The 20815-nt window shown below is 49.8% G+C and overlaps 2 protein-coding genes across 9 annotated transcripts in view; one reads left to right on the top strand and one right to left on the bottom strand.

Annotated features, from left to right (window-relative positions):
- The window catches only part of EVC (EvC ciliary complex subunit 1), an 82064-nt gene extending 80652 nt beyond the window's left edge, over positions 1 to 1412 (bottom strand). For 4 of the 6 annotated variants that reach the window (XM_068543240.1, XM_068543241.1, XM_068543242.1 and 1 more), the window contains exon 1: positions 1018 to 1411. In XM_068543240.1, the coding sequence (XP_068399341.1) occupies positions 1018 to 1197 (180 nt within the window). In that variant the 5' untranslated portion in view covers positions 1198 to 1411. Of the gene's footprint in view, positions 1 to 1017 lie in introns of all 6 variants that reach the window. The other 2 variants (XM_068543244.1, XM_068543246.1) reach the window with 1 other exon arrangement.
- A 2311-nt stretch (positions 1413 to 3723) lies between these two features.
- The window catches only part of EVC2 (EvC ciliary complex subunit 2), a 143024-nt gene continuing 125932 nt past the window's right edge, over positions 3724 to 20815 (top strand). For 2 of the 3 annotated variants that reach the window (XM_068543239.1, XM_068543237.1), the window contains exons 1-5: positions 3724 to 3997; positions 10642 to 10696; positions 13834 to 14000; positions 16858 to 16926; positions 18896 to 19082. In XM_068543239.1, coding sequence (XP_068399340.1) covers positions 3797 to 3997; positions 10642 to 10696; positions 13834 to 14000; positions 16858 to 16926; positions 18896 to 19082 — 679 coding nt within the window. In that variant the 5' untranslated portion in view covers positions 3724 to 3796. The remainder of the gene's footprint in view (positions 3998 to 10641; positions 10697 to 13833; positions 14001 to 16857; positions 16927 to 18895; positions 19083 to 20815) is intronic. The other variant, XM_068543238.1, reaches the window with a different exon arrangement.

The following is a 20815-nucleotide window of genomic DNA, read 5'->3' as shown; positions in this document are numbered from 1 at the left end:
CCTAAAACAGTGATCATACCACCACTGATGGAATGCCTGCTGTATGCCCGATACCTCCACACAACATCCGATTCCATAACAACAACTGCCATATGAAGCATCCATTAATCCCTTTCAGGCAGCCACCTGTGACCAATCCTATCCACCTCCTATACAGTGGCTTTGGGGTTAGACACACACGCCTGTCATTTGGCAAGTTATTTTAACCTCTCTGTGCCTCAGTTTCCTCATCTGCAAAATGGGGACATTAATGGAACAAGCTCACAAGCTGTTTTGGAGAGTCAATGAGATCATTTTCAGGTAGAAAGTGTAGCTCAGCACCCAGCATACAGCCAGAATTCAATAAATGCTAGCATTTTCATTTTCCCATCACAGAACTCATGATGGGGCTGTGTTATAATCAAGTGTTTACTTGTAATCTGTCCATCCAGAGGCTGTGAACCTCCAGGGGCAGGAGCAGGGTTTATCCTGTACACTGATGTAGTGTCTAAGCCCCTAGGCCATGCCTGGCAGTAGAAGGTGCTCAGCAAACTTTTGCTGTGTGGTCGAATGTTGAATGCATGCTGATGTAGCAGCTGGGACTCAAGAGGAGCTAACTGGGTAATGCACACAGCAAGGAAGCAGAATGGACATCCAGGGGCGGGGAAATCCCCTGCCCTCCTGTCCACCACGCTGAGCTCCGCCCATAAGTCCAAATGCTTAGTGCTACAGATGAGGAGACTGAGGCCTGGAGGCCTTCGTCAGCTAAGGTCACACAGCGTTGTCAGATGGAGCAGACACTTCGGGGCAACTCCAAGCCAGAGCCCTTCTGTCACTTGGCCGGCTCCCTCTGAAATCACTGTCTCCAGCCGCCTCCCGGAGCAGAAGGGGAATCCCCCAGGGCAAGACCTTTTGCGAGCGATGCCCAAGATCACGCTCAAATGGACTCGGAGAAGGGGGCTGGAAACCCGGACCACAGGGCCGAGGAGGACCGCGCCCCCGCGCCCCACACCCCGGTTGCCCGCTCGGCCGACCCACCTGGTGCGGCGGACGCGGGCGGGCGGCGCGGCAGCCGAGCCAGAGGCCGAGGCCGAGGCCGAGGCCGAGTGCGGTGCCCAGCAGCACGGCGGGGACCAGCAGCGCGGGCGCCGGCCGCACCGCGTCCCGGCCCAAATGCAGCCGCGCGTCGCTCCCGCAGGTCGCCGCGCCACGGGCCATCGGGGGTGCTCAGGCGGCCGGCCCGCCGCATCCCACCCGCCGCCGCGCGCTGCCCGCGCCCGCCGCTCGGAGCTCCATCCCCGCCAGGTCCTCAGTGGACCTGGTCCCCGGCGGGCCAGGGGCGCGGCGCACTCCGCCGACTCCTCCGGCCTGTGCTGCCTCCTTCCTCCAGCTCCCCTCCGGCTTCCCGGCGCTGCCCAGCCGGAGGGAGGAGCCTGGACCCTCCGCCCAAAACTTTGAACCACCCCCGCCTCCAGCCCTGCCTTTGCACTGAGCATGCCCGGCCAGAGGCGTGCTTCTCAGCCAGGAGGACCTTTTGGGAGGAGTCTTGTTTTGCACGGGCCTCTTGTCTTCCAGAGGGGGAGGGGACCACAGCCAGGGAGGAGGGTGGTGCTGGGTTGTTTATTGAGTGCTTAGGATTTGTTAAGCATTTAGCCTGATGATCCGAGTAACTTTCTTAACAACCTTCGGAGATGGGCACTATTACGCGCCCTTCCTCCTGATGAGGATCAGGGTCAGCACTAAGTGATACATTGCAAGTCTGACTCAGCCTTGCTCCTGACCTCTACCAATTGGCCCCCTTTGGACCGCACAGTCCGGCCTTGCCTCTGAACTTGTTTGCCTGCAGACTCCTGTTTTAATGCTATTTTCTTCCAGGATGGTCAATGCTTTCCTCTAAGACTACGTGTAGGGAGATTATTACACTCAGCCCCTGCTAGCCAGGAGGTGCCGCGTGGTCATTCATTCGCTCAGCATTTCCAGAGACCCTGCTGTCTGAACCAGCGCCAGGGCAGCCACCAACCAGACAAGGTCCGCCAGTGAGGATTTCACAGCTGTGTGGGGAGATAGGCAGAAGAATTCAGCAACTGTTCTTTCTTTAAGCAACATTTACTGATGCTAGCTCTCTTTCTGGGTGCTGGGGTACACACACACACACACACACACACACACACACACACACGTGCAGGCGCACACGAATGCACTCACACCCCTAACCTTTGGAGCTTAATTCCCTGTGAGGGCCAGAGCAGGGGTACCATGGGGATCTCTGGGGATCCAGAGAGGGGTTTTGTGTCCTTAACCTGGACATCCAGCTCAAGTTTCTGGTTTTTTTCCATCATTTCCTCTTCACTCCTTCCAAGTTGGCAAGATGGGAACTATTATCTAGATTTACTTTTTATAGATGAAGAAACTGACAGCCAGACAGGAGAAGTGGCTCATTCAAGGTCTTGCAATAGGAAACTGGGCACATATATTCACACCCGTGTCTGTCTGGTTTCAGGACTCACACTCTCTGCCATGCGGTGCTTCTTAAATGTTTCCTTAGGAGCATCTCCAAGGCTCCTGGGAACATGTATGAGGGCAATAACCAGAAGTTCTTGCTTTATGCTGGCTATTTCTTTGGATACTCAGGCTTTTATTTCTTAAAATGTAGTGTTCTTTGCATCTTACTTTATTATAAAATTGGTTGCATATCGAAATCATCCTTTACTCACTAATAGAATTAATGCTCCAGCAATATGCTAGCATTTAGTCTTTGGCCTTGTCTCACTCCTGGCACACGCTGCGTACCCGCAAGGACAGTGTACCTCGTGCGGAAAGCTTGGCTAATAAACTGTCAGATTCCCAAACCCCATTGTCTTGTCCCTGTCAAGTCAGGAAAGGACGGTCCTCGGAGGGGCAGGGTAAGAAGGAGCACAGGTGCCAGGCTTCCTGGCCTGAGGCTGCAGACAGCATGACAGGCTGCCCTGCAGGAAGGCTGCAGGAGGGTGAAGAGGTGTAAACTGTCGCTGCTGGCCCAGGGTAGTAACAGCCCTGCTGTCATGGAGAGTTCTGGGAGTTTGCTCAGCTGCTGCCTCCTGGCTCCAGACACCAACTCCCCTTTTTTGGTTCCCTAGAGAGGTCCCCCAGTGGCTGTCCTGACTACCTGCCCACCCCTCCCTCCTGGGGGAATGTGAGGGTGGCTTCTTGGACATGTCCAAGGGCTCATCCACAGCAAGGGTTCACACAGTGGGAACCTCACTGGGTTGAACAGAACCCAACAGGACATGAACAGCGGCCTTCCTCTCTCTGAGCTGCCTTCTCCCTCCCAGCCCGTCTCCTTGCTGTCCTGTATCCCCATGACCCTGCCTCTCCAAAAGTTTCACAGTTCTCTAATAGGGGGCTGGTGGGCCTGGGCACACTCCGGATTCAGCGCGGTGTGTGTGTGTCAGGGAAGCCTTGCTGGAGGAGGTGAGTCTGAGCTGAGACTTAGAGAACGGAGGAGGCATTAATGGAGGGGCACTTGGAGCCCCTGAAATCTTTGGAAGCAGGGGTCACCCAATCTGATTTTGGTAGACCCCCCGGCTGGGGCGCGATCAAACTCAAGTGTGGCCGCCCAGCGCCCGCCGCGCCAGCCTGGCTCCCTCCCTCCCACGCCGGTCTTGGTCCTCAGCCTCCTCCCGTCCCGCCAAGCCCCAGATGCCCGTGTCAGTTCCAGAAAACTTTCCGCGGAGGCTCTCACTGAGCATGCTCGGCGGCGGGGCGGGCCTGGGGTCCGGAAGCTGCTCCAACTCGGCCTTCCCTCGCCACGCCTGGGGTCCCTCGTCCCTGGCTGGCGATGGGCTCGGCGGGCGCCCGGGGGCGCGCCACGTGGGTGCTGGCCGGGGGCCTCCTGGCTGCTGCCCTGGCGCTGCCCGCGGGGCCCGGGGACCGAGGCCGGCTGCCCGCGGACCCGGGTCCCCTCTGGCGCCCCCTCGGCGCCCAGCCTCCCCTGGATCCCCGCTCGGCTCCCGGGGTGGGGCCAGAGCCGACCGCGGAGGTAAGGAGGGCCCGCCCCCAGTCTCGGGTCTGAGTTGGGAAGTTTGGCTTCACCTTATACCCGCGGCGGGGAGGCCCCTTCGGGTTAGGGAAATTACCCTAAAGGGAGGGCGGGATCTGAGTAGGATGCAACGCGTGTTCCTTTCCGCTTGTGGCCAGAAAACTCCCTGGAAAGGTGGAGACAGCGGTGTGGCTGGTGGCTGTGGGTTTGGACCTTGCCAGAGGCCGGGTCGATCCCCCTAAGCAGCCTAAGAGCTCTGTGACCTCGGGCAGGTAGCGTCACTTCTCGTGCCTCGCTCTCCTGATCTGTAACTATTGCAGGGTCCACCCTAGAGGGTCGATGTGAGAGTTTAGATGAGTTCAGGAATGTAGGTAGAGCATCTTACACAGGTGAGTGCTTCGGGAGAGTGTAGCAGTTGATAAAAGACACTATTGCTGGGGTTTTCTGTGACTGCAAATTTAGCCACTTTCTACTTCACCCTGCCCCTTCCTGTGTGGTCCCTAACTTGGGAGGGCACAGAGCTCTGGCTGTCACCCTAGATTTCCCCTCTCCCTCCGCCAAATCTGGTCACCAGTCCCCCTGCCTTTTCCTCCTAATCAGTTCTGATGTCTGCTCCCCACTCCCTCGCCCACCCGGCTGCATCCACTAGGTTCAGTCCCCACCCCTCAGCCTCTGGCCTTTGATGATTGTTTCCTCTGGGTCACCCTCACACCCTAATTTCCCATCCATTCCTCCCCCCACCTCTAGGTGACCTGTCCATGGTATACACCTGACCACTCTGCCCTGCCCCCCGCTCGCCACTTATATCCCCTTTCCACCCTGACCCCTGTTGCAAATCCAGGCTTCTGTTCCCAGGAATGTCTGTCCAGTGGTCTGGCCCATCGCTGCCCTGTGGTCCTCCCAGCCCTCCCCCAGGGCCCGGCTCCTCTTGTCCTGTTGAGTTTTCTACCTGTAGACCCCAGGGTGCCTGCTACACTTGCTACAGATTTTTAGGTCTCTTAAATGAGATTCCCTTCACTGTCTATGATTAGTTCTTAGGTTTTCACTAGAGAAGACAAAGTAATGCTGTGTCAATTTACTGAGCTTTTATAAAGCTCATGATGAACATTTTCACAAGGTCCTTTCACTTGCTCCTGTCTGCTGTGGTGGGAAGTATCTGGCCCATTTTGCTGATGAGAAAACCAAGGCCCAGGGAGCCAAACCCCCAGGCCTGTCCTGTGCTCTCACAATGGCCCCCACGTTCAGAGCTCACTCACCTGTCCTCACCTGATCTTTCCTTTGGGAAGCCAATATGCCAGAACATTTACATGGATGCTTGTTGCTAGGCTCTACAAAAGAGTGCTTTGAAAACCTGAACCCAAATGCTCACATTAACTTATTATGTCTCCCCTCCTGCAAAGGATGAGCTAACAGCCAGTTTACAACTGTTTCCCAGTTGTTCTAAAACTGCTGTGTCCAGTACATTGGCTCCGGCCAAGCTGTGGCTGTTTGAATTTAAACGTTTCAGGTGCCCGATGGCCCCATGTGCTAGTGGCTCCCATATTGGACAGCCCAGACCACAGAGCATTTCCATCATCCCAGAAAGTGCTATTGGAAGTTTGTCAGAAGGAGAGAAACAGTGAAGGCGTGAGTGGACAAGAGGCTTCTGAGTGTTTACGGAAGGCCCTTTAGGTACCAGACTGTTCTGGGTGCTTGAGATACAAGGGAACAAGACAGTCTCTGCTCTTAGACCTGCATTCTTGGGGCAGGAGAAAGACACTAAATGGTGTTAATCTATAGTGTGGTAGTTGGTGGTCAGGCTGTAGAGAGGAATACAGTGGGCAAAGTGGGCTGGCAGAGATAGCCTTGAGCACCATCTAGACGGGGTGGTCAGGGAAGGCGCTTTTAGGAGATGACAGTTGAGCAGAGCCTTGGATGGAATGAGGGAGGGGCATGGGTGATTCTGGAGAAAAACTTTCCAGAGTGAGATCATAGTGAGGGCAAAGGCCAGAGGTGGGAAGTGCTTAGTGTGGCCCAGGACCAGTAAGGAGGCTGGTGTGGCCTGAGGAGGGGTGGGGGGAGAAGGGAGGAGTGGAAGGAGGTGAAGCTAGAGGATGAGGAGGGGCCAGATCAGGAAAGGCCCTGTGGCCCATGCTTAAGACTGGCTGTTATTTTGAGTTAGATGGAAGCCATGGGTGAGTTTTGAGCAGAAAAGTGGCTTGCTCTGACTCGTCTTTTTAAAACATCCCCATGGCAGGTGTGGGAGTAAAGGATAGAGGGCAGAGGTGGAAAGAAAAACCAAGAGAGGAGGCAGGTGGGAGACCAGGCAGACGATGGAGGTGAAATGGACCAGGGAGGTTAGTGGAGGGCTGCTGAGAAGTTGTGGATTGGGGATATATTTTGAAAGTAGGGCCAGGGGATTTGCTGGGATTGGATGTGGGTTGAGAGAGAGGAAAAGAGGAGTCAAGGATGAAACCACGGACTTGGGCCTGAGCAGATGAGAGACTAGAGATACCATTAGCTAACATGCAGAAACCTCGGAGGCCATCAGGAATTCTGATTTGGTCTTGTTGAGTTTGACATACCTATGAGGCATCCAGGTAGAGATGTACAGGAGAGTGGTGGATGGGTGAGTCTTGATCTGGGGGAGAAATCTGAGCTGGAGATCTATATCAAGGAGTGGACAGTGTACACAGGCCTTTAACCCCACAGGGCCTGGCTGAGTTGCCCTTGGGAGTAAGTATGGTTTGAGAAGAGTGAGGCCTTAGGGCAGAGGCCTGGAGCAACACCAGGGCCAGGCATCCAGCAGAGGAGATGAGACCAAGACTGTGACCCACAGGTCAAGGGAGGAAAGTATTTCAGGGAGAGAGGGCTCCCCAAAGATGTTCACATCCTGATCCCTGGAACCTGTGAGTGTATTACATCACATGGCAAAGGGAGATTAACATTGCAGATGGTGTTCAGGTTGCTAATCAGCTGACCTTATAAAAGGGAGGTTATCTTGGAACATCCCGGTGGTCCCAGGGTAATCCCAAGGGTCCTTAAAAATGGAAGAGGGAGGCAGGAGAGAGTCAGAAGATGTGACATTGGAAGGTCAGAGGGATGCACTGGGAGACCTCAACCCACTGCTGCTGGCTTTGAAGATGGAGGAAGGGGCCGTGGGCTAAGGAGTGTGGGCTGCCTCTAGAGGCTGGAAGAGGCTTACCCAGAGCCTCCAGAAAAGAATGCAGCCCTGCAGACACTTTGATTTTAGCTCAGTGAGACCCATGTCAGACTCCTAACCTCCAGAACCGTACAGTAATAAACATATGTTTGTTTTAAGCCACTCAGTTTGTGATGATTTGTTACAGCAGCCGTAGGATGCTAATACACTCACATACCAAATGCTGCTGGTGAGTTGTGTGCAATAAGGATGGAGAACTGGCTGTGAACTGAGGCCTTGTAGAGGTCCTGGTGACCTTGTCAGGAGCTGTGTCATCTTGGAGAGGGGGATCACCAGGGAGGGGAAGGCTGGATATTGAAGGTGGGTATCGACTGGCAGTTGGTGTGGTGTGTGTGAGAGCAGGCGTTCACGGTAGCCAAGGAGCCCCCAGAGAGTCACCCCTAGGCTAGTGATACCCAGGATCTGGCGACCTCAGGGAGCCATAGCCAAGGGTCCCCAAGGGTCCCTGGCACTTGAGGGCTTCCTGAGTCATTTGCTACCTGGGTCCTGCCCCTCCCCCTCAAGTGGAAGCGTCTGTTGGGAAGGGGACCTCTGTCCCTCGGTGAGGTCAGGGACCTGGCACAGAGCCTGCCGTGTGGCAAAGGCTGGGTGAAAGAATGGATGGAAAGTTCCAGGGGCAGGGGTCGTATAGGCAGACGTGTGTGGGAGTTGGGTGCCCCGTGGCACCACTGTTTGCCCCAGAGACCTCACGAATGAATTCTAGTCTTTTCTGGTTAACAGACTTTAGTTTTCAGAACAGTTTTTGATTTTAGAAAAATTGTACACATGGTAAAGAAAATTCATATATATTCTCCCCAATACACAGTTTCCCTTACTATTAGTGTCTTACATTAGTAAGATACATTTATTACAGTTAATGGTCTAACCTTGATATGCTATTGTAAAAGTCCATAGTTTATTCGGATTTCCTTAGCTTTTGTACCCAATGTCCATTTCTGTCCCAGGACCCCATCCAGGACACCACTTTACATGTAGCTGTCACTTTCCTTGTCTTGAGGACCTCAGCAGTTTAGAGGAGGACTGGGCAGGTATTTTGCAGGGTGCCCTCTGTTGGGATTCATCTTGGTGCATCTAGTAACATGATTTATCGCTGTTGGTGTTTATTTTTTTCATTTGTCTGTTTTCAGATTTCACTACAGTTTATAACAGTGAAAAAACACCCACATGGTCCTGAGGGCATATTCAATTTATGAGCATCTGAGGAAGACAGATTTAGATACATTAAACTGTTGTTTCTATGTTTATAATTATATGCAGCCACATAAAAAATAATGTACAGAACACCTTGTCCTACAAAACAGCTTTGGGGAATTTTCTCTGACTAGAAATTATCCCAGTTTGGGAACATTAGATTAGACATGAACATAAATTCAAGATATTATTAATTTATTTGAAAGAGTTGAACATTTAAGAAGGCTGTTTCTACCAGTGGAAACAAAGATGGAAAACTGTCAAATAATTGTGAGTTGCTTGGAATTCTTCCTGGCTTCCAGGAATTAAATTGGGAACAGACATCTGCCCACACAGTAAAAATGATCATATTAGTAAATGTTTCTTTAAATGAAACACACAATGACAAAAATGATTCTTTAGTGGATTCCCAGTCAAAGGGAAAGAAATATTAAATAAGTTGGAAACTATGCCACGGTCTTCAATTTCAGAAGTAGAGACTAGCAATTAAGAGGAAGTTTTCTGGGATGTTTCGCTGTCGGTGTTGACCTTGAACTCCCGGCTGGACCAGCGCTGGCCAGGTTGCTCCACTGTGAAATTACCCCCTCCCCCTGCACTGTACTTGTTAGAAGGAGGTCACTATGCACAGGCTGGATGTGTGCTCTTAGGAGATGTTTTTTTCCTGCCAGATGGCAGCACAGACTTATTCCATCCACATCAGTGTCTGGTCACTCAGTCTCTGTTCTCGTTATTGCTGTTGTTGCAATGACACATGGGCACACGCTCCTCTTACAAGAAATGAAACAATATAAGTGGCGCGGAAACAAGGGATCCCCCCCTCTACTGTGCACAGACTTGGTCCCCAAGTCCCAAAGTCTAAGTCTTCAGCATACTCCTTTCGTGGCTTTTAAAAATAATGTGTGGTTATGATATTGTATATTGTTAAACGTGTAATTATATATTAAGTGTATAAATAATTAGTATTAAGTATATTGTTAAATATCTACATATATATAGATATACTTTCAAGTTATTAAATATGTAAGTAAATATGTAAATATATACTAGTAAACTAACTGTAATTTATATAAAAATAAAGATAATAGAAATACATAAATATAATTACTAAATATATAATAATGTCTTAAACATATTAAAATGCCATTTTTATTAAATGAAACCATATTATTCATAACTTTATGACCTAGGGATCTTACTTGATATATATTAGAGTTCCTTCTAGGTAATCACAGATCTGCTTTATTTATTTCTTTGTTTATATTTGTAATTGCGGCAAAAGACACATAACAAAATTTACCCTCTTAACTGTTCAGCGATGTTAAATACATTCACACTGTTGTGCTTCCGTCTCCAGAACTCTTTTCATCTCGTGAAACTGAAACTCTGTCCCCATTAATCAACAACCCCCCCCCCATTCTTTTGTCCCCCAGCCCCTGGCAACCACCATTCTACTTTCTGTCTCTATGAATTTGACATACCTCCTATAGGTAGAATTGTACGCATGGACCACTTTTACTTATCCATCCATCAGTGGACACTGGGTTGCTTCCACCTTTTGGCTATTGTGAACAATGCTGCTGTGAACAGCACTGGGCTTGGCCCATTTCAAGGGCTGTAGCCAGGGCACTACAATAACAGTAATTATTATTATCATTATTTTATAGTGGTGGGGTCTGGGCCTTTCCAAGGCTCAGTATTTTACAAAGGTAGAGTGGAGGGGTTGGCTGGGCCCCATTTAGACAAGTTTTAATCACTGAACGAGGTGAAGCAAGCTGGGAGGAGGCTTTGAGGTCCACACATTTCAGAGGAGGAATCTGAGGCTCAGAGAGGCTGAGAGACTTGGCCAAGGACACACAGCGAGTAAATGGTCCAGTTCGATTCCAGTTCTCCGGACTCCCAGGCTAGTGTTTTATGTGCCACTCTGAAAACTTGCAGGATCTTGGGAATTCAGAGACTTGAGGCTCTCCCAACATCACAGGGTTCGTGAAAAGCAGAGATGGGATTTGAACCCAGGTCTGTCCAACTATATGAAATTTCCCCTACACTCTGCTGTCTCCCTAGACAGCTCCCAGAAATGCAGTTACATCATCCTGTACTCAAAAGCTGGTGGGATGATCGACTTAGAAAGATTTACATCAGATTTCTGGATAAAAGTGCAGCTCCTCTCCACGTGAGCCATTTACAGAAATGGCTTTCAACCACTCCTAGTATGTTCTTCGTTAATGTCTTTGTGCCTTTTGACTCTTTTTAGGACTTGCCCCATGGGATTTGGCCCAGTGTGGAAAGCTCTCACTTTCTGACTGCAGGTAAGTTTTTCTTTTGGTTGATTTTTTATTGATCTGACCACGAGAGAGAACCAGACCCTAAAGCCATAGCCCTCCTACTTCTGCCTCCCTTGCCCCCTGCTCACCAGCGTGCCTTACAGAGCAAGGCAATGTGTCACCTTCTACAGCAGCGGGTTGGAGCTTGGGTGCACAGCCCAGAATTCAGGGTGAGGTGGTCTGTCTTCATTCCCCCCGAAGGCATCTGATAAAGAAAATGCAGAATGTTTGTGTTAGCCAAGTGTATGAGTTTCTTTTCGCTGCTGTAACAAGTTATTACACATTTAGTGGTGAAAACAGCACAAAGGTATTCTCATATGGTTCTGGAGGGCAGAAGTCCAAAATCAGTCTAACTGGTCTGAGTCACGGTGTCGGCAGGTCCTCACTCCCTCTGAGGCCCTAGGAAGAAGGCCTTTCCTTCTCCAGGATCTGCAGCTGTATCCCTTGCATTCTGCAGGTCATGGCCCCTTCCTCCAGCCTCCAGACCAGCAGAATAGCATCTTGCCTCAGCGGGCACATGGCCTTCTCTTCTGCCTCTCAGATCTCTCTCTACCTCCCTCTTTAAGGACACCTGGGATTACATTTATGGGCCCCTGGGTAATCCAGGTTACTTCCGCATCACAAGGCCCATAATTTAATCACATCTGCAGAGTCCCTGTTGCCATATAAGGTAACATATTCACAGGTTCCTGGGATTAGGACCTGGGTATCTTTGGGGACTGTCATTCAGCCTACCACACTGGGTGACAGAAATTCAACTGAAACTAACTTAAGCAAAGAGGAATTTGTTGGTCCCTATAACTGGACCTCGCAGGCCCTAGGCACTGCTGGATGGGGGAGTGGTGTTCTCAGGGCTCTGCCTTTCTCTTTCTCTCTCTTTTTTTTTTTTTTTTTTTTTTTTAATTGGGGTATAGTTGCTTTACAATGTTGTGTTAGTTTCTGCTGTACAGTGAAGTGAATCAGCTGTATGTATGCATATATCCCCTCCCTCTTGGACCTCCCTCCCACCTGCCACCCCGCCATCCCACCCGTCTAGGTCACCACAGAGCACCGAGCTGAGCTCCCTGTGCATACAGCAGGTTCCCACTAGCTATCTGTTTCACACATGGTAGTGTATATATGTCAGGGCTCTGCCTTTCTCTTTCCGTCGCGGCCCCTGCTTTCCTCTGGTGAGTGTGATTTTCAGGAACATTCTTTCCACGTGGTGGGAAAGACAACCACTGGCAGCCCCGGACTTTCAGGAGTCTGACTGCTGCCACTTGCAGAAAGGAAGAGACTTCCCAGTAGCTCGGCAAAAGTTCAGGAAAGACCAGTGGGTGCAGCCTGGGTCCCATGCCAGTCCCTGACCCTGTCACTGGGGCTTGGGGGGAGAGTGTTCTGGGTTCCGTGCTTAATTCTGGCCTCCTGGGGACCAGGATGGGCTGGGATCCAGGTTTTTCTGTACAGACTAAGAATCTTACTGACTAGTGTGTGTATGTGTGGGCGGGGCTACCGTGAAGGGAGGGGTCCTGGGCAGGCAGAATAGTTTTTTTGTCCAGAATCTGCTAGGCACAGATTATGAATACACCTCTTTGTTCTATACCAGGGATAAACATATTTCATTACCTGGGGGAGTCAGAAGTACTTTTTATATCTTTTATTACTCTCTGCAGTCTTTACAATTTACAAAATCCAATGTTTTCATTTGAGTAAAATAGGTTGAGGTGATATCACAGTAATCACAGAGACCTTTTAGCCACTGATTAAGCAGACTCGTTGGTCAAAGGGAGCACAGTGCACTAAGGACTGTGGTTGTAGTGAGAGCAGGGGGTGGAGGACTAAGGCCACTGGGAGGGCTTCAGGGAGGGCTTGCTGGAGGAGGTGCTGCTCAACTGAGTCCTGAGGAGTGGCAGTTAGTAGGACAAGGGGATGGAAGGAGAGGCTTCCAGGCCTGTGGCAGCCCAGAGGCGAGGGAGTGAGGGTGCATCCAAACACCTGCACAAATAGTACAGGTGACCCATGTGACAGTGGCACTAGTGGGGAGGCTGCTGGGCAATGATGCAGTGGGTGGCGATGGTCACTTCGGAGCTTGACTTCCTTCTATACTGTCTGTGGACAGTAGCAGTGGCTGCCTCATTCAGGTCTTCATCAGAGCCTGCGGCTGGGCCTTCTGAGGGCCTGGAGGAGCAGGGGGCATCTGCAGGATGCCTGCACCAGAGATAAAGCCCAGAGTGGCCTTAGGATTTTACATCCAGCAAGTCTCCCGGGAAAGCATTTGTTCCTTAGCCCGAGGCTGGGCTGCGGTCCAGAGGTGGGTGTCCTGTCCCACTTGTGTGATTGACTGAAACAATCCCGACGGAGCAGCCAGCCTGGGAAAGCTCCTGCCTGTTCCCATGTGAGGGCTGTCAATTCCCCGATGCTCACCTTTGTCCCCATTCCAACATCATGAACTGAATCAACCACAGGTACTATTCTAGAAAAAAAGATGTTGATTTTATCTAGGATTCCAGTTCCACGTCCTTTTTTTTTTTAATTTTAATTTTTCCTACATATATTTAGAAATTCTATTAAAAAAGGGTTCAAAAGCACTTCTAAAGACCTTGCTATCAATACTCTGTGTAAGAAAGACTGAATAACAGGATTCATTCTCAGTCAATATAAGTGTATATTTGGATAGAAGATAAATGTTGAAAAGGCGCAACTCCACAATTCAGGTCACTTCAAAATATAAATTTATACAGTGGTCAGATGAGTTTCCCAAGGACACAGCTGGTGAGTGACAGAGCCAGGATTTGAACGCAGGGCTGTCTGATGCCAGGTGTGTAAGAATCAGCTATGGCTCCTCCCTCGCCTTGTGGTTCTGACTCAGTAGGTCTGGGGTGGGGCCCAGGAATGTACATTTCAGCCTACAGCCCAGGTAAGGAGCACAGACTTCGAGAAACACTGTCCTTAAGCTCTGTGCCTCCCAATGAGAATGTCTCATCTTCTTGGCAAAGAGATGGTAAGTCATTCATTCATTTACTCACTTATTCACTTACTCAGCAAAGATTTCCCAAGTGCCTTCACGTACCATGTGGTTTGCCTCTGGAGTTTAACCGCTGCCTTTCTGTGTTATGTAATGCATGTGCATTGTTATTTTGCAGCAGAAGCACCATTTGGAATGAAATTCAATAAGAAAACTGAAGTCTTTAACCCACCTCCGACTTCTGCAGCCTCCAGTGGGCCGTGGATTCATTCCGTATTTGCTTTTATACCCTCGTGGCCCAAGAAGACCTTGTTTAAAAGAGAGTCTGCTGTAACACACCACTTGGTAAGTAACATGTTCCGTTCTTTGAAAGACATATCAGAAGTTGTAAAGAAGCCAGTTTTGGACCATATGTGTAGAAAATGTCACAGGCTTTTGTTCCTCCAAAAAACCTGTTCTTCCTCTTTCACTGACTATAGTTATCATTGGGAAGTAAATCCCTTTTTCTTTCCAGAGAGCTCCTTCTTCTGTACAATATACAGTATTTAGATGAACAGGATGTGTGAATCTGAGCATTGGGCCCCCCTGCTGGTTCTAAAGCAGGGCAAGGGGTCCTGTTTTAACCAGACTGATTCACTTGCTCCTGTTATAAAAATGCTGCTACCGATAATAGGGCTAGGTGTTTAACGAATATTTTCTATTTGCCAGGCATGAGGCTTAGCACTGTCTATGCATAATCTCACTGGAGCCTCATTACGAGTTTCTTAAACAGGTACTGTTTTCATTCCCATTTTACAGAGAGGAAATGAGGATTGGAGAGATTAAGAGGCTTGTTCAGGGTCCCACAGGCCGAAGTGGCAGAGCCAGGATTTGGAGCCCCGGCTCTTAACCACTGCCCCTGCTCCCGCTGTTCTTCATATTCTGTGTGACGTGTTGGCTTCACATAGCGCTGACTTTCACCTAAGCTTTCATGACTTAAGATGCCTTGAGGACCACTGCGTTCAGCCAACAGGCTGCCATGGCCACAAGCCCCTTCTTGGCCCCCAGCTACATGTTTGTATTAGTTTCCTAGACTGTGTAACAAATTTCCACCAACTTGGTGGCTTAAGACAATGACATTTATTCTCTCCCTGTTCTGGAGGTGGGAAGTCAAGGTGTCAGCAGAGCCGTGCTGTCACTGGGGGCTTGTAGGAGAAGATCCGTCCTTGTCTCTTCCAGCTTCTGGTTGCGTTCCTTGGCTTGTGGCTGCCTCACTCCAATCTCTCTATTAGGATTCCCTGGAGAAACAAAACTGGTAGAAACAAAACAGGTAGGACACATGTGAGGGAGAGAGGGGGGGATTTATTTTAAGGAATTGCTCATGTGACTGTGGGGACTGGCAAGTCCACACTCTGCAGGGCAGGCTGGAGACCCAGGGAAGAGCTGATGCTCAGGTTGGAAAGGTGTCTGCCACAGAATTCCCTTTTCCTTAGGGGAAACCTCAGTCTTTTCCATTAAGGCTTCACCTGATTGGGCGAGGCCCACCCACCTCATAGAGGGTCATCGGCTTTATTCAAAGTCCATTGACCTAAACATTACTCTCATCTAAAATACCTTCACAGTGACATCTGGACATGTTTGACTAAATATCTGGGTACCATGGCTGGGTACCATGGCCCAGCCAGTTGACACGTAACATTTACTGTCACTCTGTTTCCACCCTCTTGTGGCCTCTTCTCTGTGGGTGTGTATTCTCCTTTTCTGTCACTGATAAGGACACTTGTCATTGGATTTAGGGCCTAGCTAAATCCAATCCACCTAAATCCAGAATGATCTCATCTTGAGAGCCTTGGCTTAATTACATCTTCAAAGACCCCTTTTCCAGATAGGGTGACATTCCCAGGTTCTGGGCTTTAGGACGTGGAGCCACATTCAACCCACCATGTTGGTCATCATCTTTCCAATCCTCTCCAGTGACAGGTGACTCAACCCCTCTTTCGGCAGCACCTCCATCCTCCATCCCCCCTCCTGTGTGTCTTTGCCCAACAAGCTATGTTTATTCAATTGTCGTTTGCAAGATGCTGTGTGGGGATCAGAAGAGTAGAAAGCCAGGTGTCTGCCCTCAAGGACGCACTGGGGGCCTGGCACGTCAGAGCATGAGAGTGGGGTCGTGGACAGAGACTCGACCAGAATCAGAGGCCTGGGCAGCTTATGCTGCTGCATGTGGTCAGCGTGTTCTCAGGAACATCACTTCCCCTTTCTGTGTCTTTGTTTGCTTCTGTACAATGAGAGGGTCACCCTCTGGAGAGAGGTGTGCGGTGTGGGAGGATCATAGGATACGGAGCACACAGCCTGGGGTGGAGTCCAAGCTTCCTGCCTATGCAGCCTTGGGCAAGTGCGTTAACCCTCATGAGGCTTAGTTTCCTCATCTGTAAAATGGGAGTAATAGAATTCATATGCGTACAGTGATGGGCATATACCTGGCACTTGGGAAAGAATAGCCATTGTTATGATCGTTGGTATCACTGAGAGCTGCCGTGGTCTGTGATTGACAGTATGGCTCCACCCACTGCAGATGGAGGGGGGCAGGGCAGACAGCGGGGAGGCATGGCCTGGGGTCACGGGGCATATGGCAAGGGCGGAAATGAACAGGGACCAGTTGTGAGTACGAGGGGCAGCGGGGCTGGCATCTGGTGGGCGAGCTCTGGCTTTCCACTGGTCTCCTTCCAGGGGAGCCATCATGGGGCTGGAGGAGCCCAATCCTGGGTTGATTCTCTACCTGTTGATGAAGCATCCCGCTCATGGGAGGTGCCCCAACATGCTGTGGTCCACGTTCACTCAGTCCCTGCCGTGTGGCTGGTGTACCCCACACAGGACATGTGCGCAGCCCTTAAAGGATTTTTCCATAGCTCTGCTCACATTCCTCCTGCTGAAGTGTCAACCCTGGTTTGCTGAGTCCCTGTGACAATGGTGTCACTGACACGCACCGCAGACCAGGACACAGCCCCCTGTGATCCACGTCCACGTTCTTCTTCCCTCATAGGTTTTAAGTTCCATTCCTATGATACTCCTTTTAAAAAATCTTCAGGATTGATGGGAGTTACTACACCAGCAGAAGTAACCCCTCTGCCTGGCCCTTTTAAAAGTTCATCTTGTACTTTTACTTGGCAAATGTAGCATGAAATATTTTTCATTTTCTAATGATTTCTATATTTTATTGTAGTATGGAGACATTTCAAGAGACATTCAAGGAACTCCTGAGAATGGAGTAATTTTTCAGAAATGTGCAGTGGTGAGTATTCATAGGTAGTTTATACTTAAAGAGAAAATCATTGAATTTGCCCAAATCATATATTAGTAGAGTTATGTATTTAAAGAACTGGCGAATCACGTGGTTATCTACCCATGTCTGGACACGGGTGATGTTGCGACCCGCAGGGATCTTATATTTTATATGGCAGCACCAGGACTAAGATTTTTTGGTAACAATAAAATTATTGGCAGTGAAAATCCCCTGTGATCATTTAAAATGAGAAAGTATATATTTTCTCTCAGATTTTAACATTGATATGATGCCCGACAGTTTAAAAGTTCACTTAATGTCTTTTAGGTCTTTGACCCTTACTAATCTCATGAGATGGCTTTCACATGATCCTGTGTTGAGGGTCCCCAGGACCACCCTCAGGTTCAATGCTTCCCTAGAAGGACTCACAGAACTCAGAAAAGCGGTTCTACACACAGTTACAGTTTACAACAGCAAAATGATATAGATTACAGTCAGCAAAGCAAAAGGCATGTAGGACAGAGTTCTGGGGAGACCAGGCCCAAGACAGCCAGTCTTCTCCTGGTGGAGCTGAAGGAACGGCGCTTAATTTGCCCAGCAATGATGTGTGGCATCAACCAGGGATGCTCACCGAAGCCATGGAATCCAGGAGTTTTATTAAGGATCCATCACGTAGGCATGTGCACCCATGTCGCTGACCTCTGTTATTCAGGTCACCTGAACATAGCTTGGCCCAAGGCCCTCACCGTGAACCACATTTTTTGCAGAGACTACCTGGGGTGGCCCAAAGCCGTAGGATATAAGACACTCTTATCAGGCAGGATATGCCAAGGGCTTTAGAGGTTAGTCTCCCAGGAGCTGGTCCTCTCTTTGGGATGTGTGGGGTTTGGACAATTCAAGCCTGCTGAGCTGACCACGTACTGCACAGCCCTCATTTCAGCCCAGGCCCTCAGCTGTCTTGCTCCCCTTCCTGGATAAAATTGGTACTACCAGTTTCTCCTGTGTCCTTCTAGAGATGTTTCCTGCCACATGCACTCAGTTATGAGTGTGTGTGTGTGTGGTGCACGTATATACATACACATACCTTCCTTCTTCCCCTTTTTACGTTGGTGCCAGTATTCCATACACGGAGTTTTACAACTTGCTTTTTTCATTTACTACGTTCCAGAGCTCACTCTTCTTGGGACATACATGGCTTCCCTCTCTTTCCTCAGCTCCTGTGTCTCTTTCAGCAGAGCTGGGGTGAAGGAAGGGCAGGAGTGGTGGGAGATAGGGTCTGAGAGAGGGAGCAGGGCAAGGTCGCAGAGGCCAGGTGGGGAGCCAAGCTGCTGAAGGGCCACTGGCTTTGAATAGCTGAGCTATTCATTTAACTTTTTTTTTTTCTGGCCTCACCACATGGCTTGAGGGATCTCAGTTCCCCGACTAGGGATTGAACCTAGGCCACAGCAGTGAAAGCCTGGAATCTTAACCACTAGGCCACCAGGGAACTCCCTAGCCCTGAGCTATTCAAACACATGGGCAGGCAGAACCCTGAAGGGGGCGACTGGTCAGGAGACAGGAGACCAGCTTGGGGCAAACCTGGAGATCAGATGGCAGTCAGAGGCCCTGGACTGTCTGGGGCTGAATCTTCAAACTAATAGAGTAAGAAAGAGCCACTGTTTGCTTTTCTTGGTGACACCAGTTGACACAATCTCCCCAGCCTGACTGTGGTCCTGTGCGTGGATGTTTTTTCTTCTAAGTTTCTCTGTGGGCATGATTTCACTGCATTTCAGGGTCCCGGTTTCTTTGAAATTATCTCTGAGCAACAGCTTGGCAAGCGGGAGTCAAAATTCTCCTGGGGCCTTTGAAATCAAACCTGATAAATTCTAGAACCTTTGTGAGACCTTAATCCCCTCCCACGGGCACAGTTGAGCTGGGGCCTCGTTTCGGGAAGTTGGGTTTGCCAGCAAGCCCACCCTCACTTTGCCTCCTGCCCTAGGTGTCCGTGCAGAGCAAGTGGCCGACAGCCCACGTGCGACTGTTTGTGAACAACACCAGGACGCCCGCGGCTGCCAACCTCTCTGACCTGCTCTTACTGGACAACATCACGGGCCTCACCGTTAGGGAGTCGGCTGGAAACCAGACCTCAAGAGGGTTCCAGGCTTTCAGGAAGAAGTTTCTGCAAGGTAATAGCCACGTGTATGAAGTCAGGGGTGGAAAATGATGAAAACACGTACAGATACTCACAGAGCACGGGATGTGCAGCAGGCATCTTCTTAGACACGTGACATGTGTTCGTGCAGTCGGTCCTCACAACGGATTGTACTGTCAGGGCATCAGAGGAGGAGACCACCGCTCAGTATCTGCACCCAGGAAGCTGGCTTGTCACATAGGTTGAGAGAGGTGGGATTTGGGGAAAGAGTTTTTGCAATATATATATATATGCAACATGTATTATGAAAACTTTCAAACATACACAGAGATTATAGTGAACCCCAATATATCCATCACCCAGATGACCAAAATAACCATCACTCAGTGAAATGAAGAGCTTGTTTTGGGGAGTGCTGGGCAGACATGGGCGTGGTCTGACATCAGCCCTGGAAGCATGCTCTTGACATGTTCAAGCGTGTTCAGGCGTGTTCACAGGAGTAACTCCGCTACTGATGGGCTCCCTTTCAAAGTATGACACCGTCACTGATTGGCTTTCAGAGATGTGTTTCCTGAGGCGAGTTGTCATTGGTTAATTAAGGAGATTTAAAACCAGTTCTGGATGCAGTTGTTACTATGACTTCAGAACTGTCAGTTTTCCTAGGAAGATGAGATTTCTTTTATTCTGAGTAGGTGCCCTGTCTTCAGATAAAGAGACTAAGGTGGTGAGGAACTTGCCCAAGGCCATAGGACTGGCACTCAAGGCTGAGATTCAAACTCAGAAAGTCTGGATCCCCCATCCACCCCATACCCAGGATGCTCTAGTGCCTCTCACATGCCTGGGACTCTTACTGACCTCTCCACTTCCATACACATGGCCCACGTTGCTCATCAATCCCACCACTCTTTCTCTCTGAGTCTAGATGAAGCCTCAGAATCCTTCTTAACACCATATTGTTGACAGAAGCTACCAGTGGAGTTGGTCCACAAGTAGTGACCTCTTTGCTGGCTCTCGTTTAAGCAGTGTCATAAAAACTATATGATACGTCCCAGCTAAGTGATCTTCAGTGCCTTTCTTCAATGATGTAAAAATAAATCCCCCCAATTCTTAAACTGGTGCTCAGAGAAAAGAACGTGGGGCTGTGAGCAGAGCACAGACTCGGTCTCAGACAGACCTAGCTTGACTCTTAACTTAGCCATCTTGGAGCTGTGTGGCCCCTGTAAATCACCGTCTCTGAACTCCAGATGTGGCATGTGTATAACAGCCTCGTAGAGCTGTTGCAGAGGCTAGACGAGGTGATGTGGCCTGGCGCTCTGCCTGCTCCAGTGTGGCTTGCCTCTCTGGTCTTGTTGCTCCTGTGGTATTTTGTAGTCCATGCTCCTGCGGAGCGAACTTGTCACTTTTCTCCCATGGCTCGGCATCAGCTCCTGCTCTTGTGTCCGTCTGGAGGGTCCTTCTCTCCTTCCCTGCATCTCATTCACCTGCGCCTCCTGCATTTCACCTGCTTGGAGCCTGGACCACCCAGGCACTTCATGCATGAACTCACTGACTTCCGCCCCAACACATGAGCTCTGCACACCCTTGAACCTCAGCCTCTGCTCCTGTGAACTGAGGGTGCTGGTGACACACTTCAGGGAGCCCTAAGGAGAAGCTAGTCCATTCACAAAAAGCAACACAGCCTGGCCCGTGGGAAGTGCTCCCAGGTCCATGGCTATTTTGTTGTGATTATTTTTATGTTTTATTTTTGTGTTTGGTAAAAAACACATA

Source organism: Eschrichtius robustus, chromosome 4, assembly GCF_028021215.1.
Source record: "Eschrichtius robustus isolate mEscRob2 chromosome 4, mEscRob2.pri, whole genome shotgun sequence".
NCBI classification, from domain to species: domain Eukaryota; kingdom Metazoa; phylum Chordata; class Mammalia; order Artiodactyla; family Eschrichtiidae; genus Eschrichtius; species Eschrichtius robustus.
Note: the sequence above shows the minus strand (reverse complement) of the source record. Positions and strands in the feature narration are given on the sequence as shown.